The 4,782-nt window shown below is 49.1% G+C and overlaps 1 protein-coding gene across 1 annotated transcript; it reads right to left on the bottom strand.

Annotated features, from left to right (window-relative positions):
- Positions 1-2,973: 2,973 nt before the first annotated feature.
- Positions 2,974-4,227, bottom strand: LOC122378017 (uncharacterized protein DKFZp434B061-like). Its single transcript, XM_043358724.1, has 2 exons — positions 3,497-4,227; positions 2,974-3,310 (listed from the first exon to the last, which is right to left on the bottom strand). Exons 1-2 carry the CDS (start codon positions 4,225-4,227, stop codon positions 2,974-2,976), a joined length of 1,068 nt encoding a protein of 355 aa, XP_043214659.1.
- Between the last annotated feature and the right edge of the window lie 555 nt (positions 4,228-4,782).

The following is a 4,782-nucleotide window of genomic DNA, read 5'->3' as shown; positions in this document are numbered from 1 at the left end:
CGCTGCCGCTGTTTTGTTTTCCTGTGCGTTCTTTGATCCGTCAGTATAGAAGAAAGTGTATTCTAGATGTTCGGAGATAATTTGGTGGTGAAGTGCCTGAATTTCGATGTTGGTGTACATATGTTTTGGTTGGTCGATGAGAAGGATAACTTGCGGACTTTTGGAGGCCCACCACGCCACCGGTGTGTTTGTGTGTGGTGGTGAGTGTAGTGTTATGTTGACTGTGTCTGTTAGTGTAGTGATTCTGCTGCCGTATGATGTTTTCTGATGTATGTTGTTTGTGTATCTACGGTGTGATCTGTATTTTATATATGGGATGCAGGGGTGATTATTTGTTTTTTGAATTTTGTGGAAGTATCTGAGTAGTGATTCGGTACGTCTATCGGTGAGAGTTGAAATGTTGTTGTAAATATGGAGGGCTTGAGTTGGGGTGGTTCGATAGGCGGATGTGATAATTCGTAGGCATGTGTTTTGGATAACGTCTAATTTCTGCAAGTGTGTTTTAGCTATATTTTCAAATATGATAGATGCGTACTCGAGGATCGGTCTAATGATGGATTTATAAATGTTGAGTAAGGTTTTCCGGTCGCCGCCAAAATCTGTACCAGAGAGTGCTTTGAGAATATTGATCCGTTTTCTTGCTCTAGTTGAAATTTGTTCAATGTGTAATCTGAAAGTGAGTCCTCGATCTAATATGATTCCTAAAAATTTTGCGTCGTTTCGAATTTCGATATTGCTATTGTCAATTTGGAGGGGCAATGGATTAATTGGTTTTCTGCTGCCAAATATTACGCATTGAGTTTTTTCGGATGATATATGGAGATTGAGAGGTCGGAGGTTGTTCTGTACAGTTTTTAGGGCACGTTCTAGGTTACTAAGTGCTGTGTTGGAGCTTTGATGTGAGGACCAGATAGCTATGTCGTCGGCGTATATTGCGATTTTGGATGGGGCAGGAACGGATTTGACAGTAATGTTTAAGGCCAGGATAAAGAGGAGAGGGCTGAGAACGGAGCCTTGCATGAGTCCGGAAGTTGGAGTTTTGGGATCGGATATATGGTTGAGGAATTTAACTTGGAAGGATCTCTTTGTTAGGTATGTATTAAGATAATGGAGAAGGTGTCCGTTGATTTTGTTTTTAAGGTAGTCAAGGAGAGGCTGGATATTAAGGGTATCATAGGCATTTTTTAGGTCAAGAAAGAGTGCTGCTGTATATTGTTTGGAGTGGAAGGCATTTCTGATATCGGCTGTTATTTTGACTAAATTATCTAAAGTTGATCTGCCGGGTAGAAAACCACACTGATTTGGGGATATGAGGTTTTGTTTTTCAATAATATAGAGGAGTCTGTTTTTAATAATCCGTTCAAAAATTTTGTGAATGGTGTTTGTGAGGGAGATAGGTCGGTAGCTACTTAGTTTGGTGGGGTCTTTGTTTGGTTTGTTTATAGGAATGATATGGGCGTGGAACCAGTTTTCAGGATAGGAGTGCGAGGAAAAGGCGTAGTTTAATGAGTAGAGGAGAGCTAATTTAGCGGTTTGTCCCAGGTTCTTAAATAGGTGATAGTGAATTTGATCTGGGCCAGGACATGAGTTTCCGGTTCTGTTGATGGCGTTATCTAATTCGTATAAAGTAAATGGGAGGTTATAAACTTCGGTGGTGGTTTCTTCTGGGATAATTAAGGGTAATGGAGGGGGGATGCTCGAGGATATTGATCTATAAAAATTTGAAAATTGTTCTGAAATCTCTTGTGGGTTTGTAAATGTGTTGTTATTATGGATAATATATGTCGCTTTTTGTGTTGAGGTTTTCAGTCCTTTAAATGCTTTAAGTATGCCCCAAATTTTATAGAGAGGAGTGAATCTGTTAAAGGAGTTTGCGAGCTCTTCGAAAGATGTTCTTTTGGCTTGTTTGATTACTTTTCTACATCTTGCTTTTGCTTTTTTGTAATTAATAAAGTCTTCTTCAGAGCGAGATTTTTCATATCTGTGTCTAGCCGTGTTCCTGAACGTTATAGCTCGTTGGCAATCGTAGTTCCACCATGGTACAGATTTTGGTTTGGCATTGTTGTTTGGTTTTGTTTGTGGTATGTGTAGTTTTGCTGTTTCTGTAATACTTTCAATGAATTGTTCGGGTGTGGGTTGTCTTTCAATCACGTTTTCTAGGGTGTTTGTAAAGGAATACCAGTCTGCTTTTTTAAGGTTAAATCGTGTGTAAGAACGGTGTTGTGTGGTAGTGTGTCCTAGTGTGATATGGATTGGTAAGTGGTCGCTGAAGTAAGGGTCTGGTGAAGTTTCCCATGTTGTTGAAAGTGCGAGTGTTGATGAGGTGGCTGTGATATCTGGTGTGGTGTCAGAGTGTGTTGTGGTTCTTGCAGGGAGTGTAGGGGAGCCGTCATTGTTGATGACTAGCTGAAGGTTATCTACGAGTTCTAACAGAATTTTGCCTTTGGAGTCCGGAAGTCTTCTACTTCTATCCCATAGTGGGTGGTGGGCGTTAAAGTCTCCACATAAAATAAAAGGGGATGTCAGAGAGGTTACTAGGGTTTCTAAGTCTTGGATAAATTCTGAAAAATTAATGTCCGGCGGGGCGTAAGTGTTTATAACGGTTAGAAAATTTTGATTGGTGCTGATTTCGAATGCTTGGATGTCAAAAGTTGTAGTGATTTGGATTTCTCGGAAGGCTATATTACTTTTAATGTATGTGCATACACCTCCTCTTCTTTTGAGAGGTTGAAAAAGTGCATCTTTCCGAATGAGAGAATAGGTTGCAATTTCGAAATTATACGGATCAGATGGTTTTAAATGAGACTCTTGAAGGCAAATGATCGATTTTGAAGATGAAATTAATGCTTGTTTTAGTTCGGACCAATTTTCAGGGACTCCCCTCACATTCCACTGCAAGAGTGTTATGTTTTTGTTGTGGGTGGGTGTGCTATGTGTGGTGGAGTGGTGAGGCATTACTGCTGTGTACTGTGTTTACTGTTTGTGTCGGAGTGTGAAGTGAAAGTCGGAGGGAGCCGACTGGAGGCGTGTGCGGCGGGTCTTCGGTGGCGAGGTGGGACTGGTGGAGTTTGAGGTCGAGGCCGACTGGGATGAGTCGTTAGACTCGTCCGAGGACCGAGGTGGTGGTGGCGGTCGGTTCTTGGGCACAGGTTCGGGTTCGGTTCCCACACTGGCGCCCGGCCTGGGAGTCGGTTCCTCAGACGGTGGTGGGTTGGCCGGGCGTCGTCGCGGGTCCCGGTCAGAGACCCCGGGTGGGGTCTGGGCGGCCACCTCAAGCCGCTGCGCGGAGCGGGCAGCACCGCTCTGCACGCTGGCCGGTCGGGGAGGAGGGGTTGGGCGGTAGTGAGAGGGAGGAGGTGCAGGGGACCGGCCAGAGGAGGAGTGGGACTTAGGGAGATGAGGGTACTCCGCCTCAGTCAGCGGAGGAGGGTGGGAGGGTCTGACTGAGGTCGAAGGGGGAGGAACAGGATTGGATGAGGGGTGGGAATCCACGTACGCGCGAGCGTCGCGGGGGTCCCAGCCCCTACGGATGAGGAGGGTGACCTGGGTCTCAGAGATCCAGCGGGGACAGGATGGGTCGTTCGCGGTGTGGGCGCCGCCACAGCCTGCGCACAGAGGATCTTCGGCAGGACACTGGGAGGATTCGTGCCCCGCCTCGGCGCAGTTGGAGCACGTGGGGGAGTCGGATCGGCAGTGCTGCTGGCGGTGTCCATAGCGCTGGCACCGCCGGCAGCGGAGAGGTTTAGGAGGGACTGCACGGACGGGGAAGGATAGGTAGGCGGCCAGGATGTAGGGGGGAGGTTCAGCGGTGGAGAAGGTTAGGATAAGAACTTTTGGAGAGCGGGGCGGGCGATACACGGCGGTAACGCCCACCCGGGAGAAGCCCTCCTCCAGTTCGGACAAGGATAGGTGCTGGAGGGATGGAGCGTAGATGGACCCCTGGCTTTGGTTCAGGTGGGGCGGAGCCCACACCTTCACCTCAGCACCGGCGATTCGCCGGAGACCGAGCAAAACTCGTTTCTCCGACGCCTCGCAGGCGACGAGGAGGTCGCCCCCTCGCAGCGGCCGGGCACGGGGACAGCGCCCGATCGCCGACGAGAGTGCGTCCCCCACCGCCCAGGGGGAAAGGTCGGAAAGGGGGGAGCCGTCCATACGGCGGATGCGGACAAAGGATGGGACAGGAGTAGAGGAGAATTGGAAGGAGGATGAGGCAGGGTTACGGGACATGGTGGAGGTAGGAAAGTGAGGTGGGTGTGGGAGTGCGTGGGTGTTGAGGGGGTGGTGTTGGGTAGTGGTTGTGTTGTATGAGCGTAAGTGGGTGTTGTCTTGTGTTGTGTTGGTAGTGGTGAGGTGCAACAAAGTGTGACTTACAAACGTGGTTGGTGTCGAGACGAAGGCAGCGGCAGCGAAGGTAACAAGTCGGTTGAAGAGCGAAACACGACTGTGTACATCTCGAAGGAGTAGTGCAGGCCTTGAAGAAAGCTTGCGGACGGTGCAGAACGAACCCAGTTGATGACGGTACAGGTCTTCACACGGACGGTGAAGAGGTAACAGGAGCTAGTACGTGCGTGCCAAACCGGCCCCGCGACGTTACTGAGTAGAAGGCGGCGAAGAACTTGAAGAGGTGCACCGAAGCGCGCCGATCCGGCCCCGCTCCGGTGCTGCCCGCAAAGGCGGAAGGCCTCGAGGGTGTCGAGGAAAAACGATGCTAGTGCCCCGGAGCGTGCCGAACCGGCCCCACTCCGAAGCTGCCCGCAGCGGCGGAAGGACTGACAGGTGTCA

The sequence above is a fragment of the Amphibalanus amphitrite genome, unplaced genomic scaffold (genome assembly GCF_019059575.1).
Source record: "Amphibalanus amphitrite isolate SeventyFive unplaced genomic scaffold, NRLGWU_Aamphi_draft 000054F_arrow, whole genome shotgun sequence".
NCBI classification, from domain to species: domain Eukaryota; kingdom Metazoa; phylum Arthropoda; class Thecostraca; order Balanomorpha; family Balanidae; genus Amphibalanus; species Amphibalanus amphitrite.
Note: the sequence above shows the minus strand (reverse complement) of the source record. Positions and strands in the feature narration are given on the sequence as shown.

Excerpts from the sequence above, each read along its gene's own strand:
- LOC122378017 (XM_043358724.1), bottom strand. The coding sequence starts at position 4,227 with ATGTCCCGTAACCCTGCCTCATCCTCCTTCCAATTCTCCTCTACTCCT. Across the intron at positions 3,311-3,496 it reads GACCCCCGCGACGCTCGCGC|CGTGCAGAGCGGTGCTGCCC; the intron begins GTACGTGGATTC and ends CCGACCGGCCAG.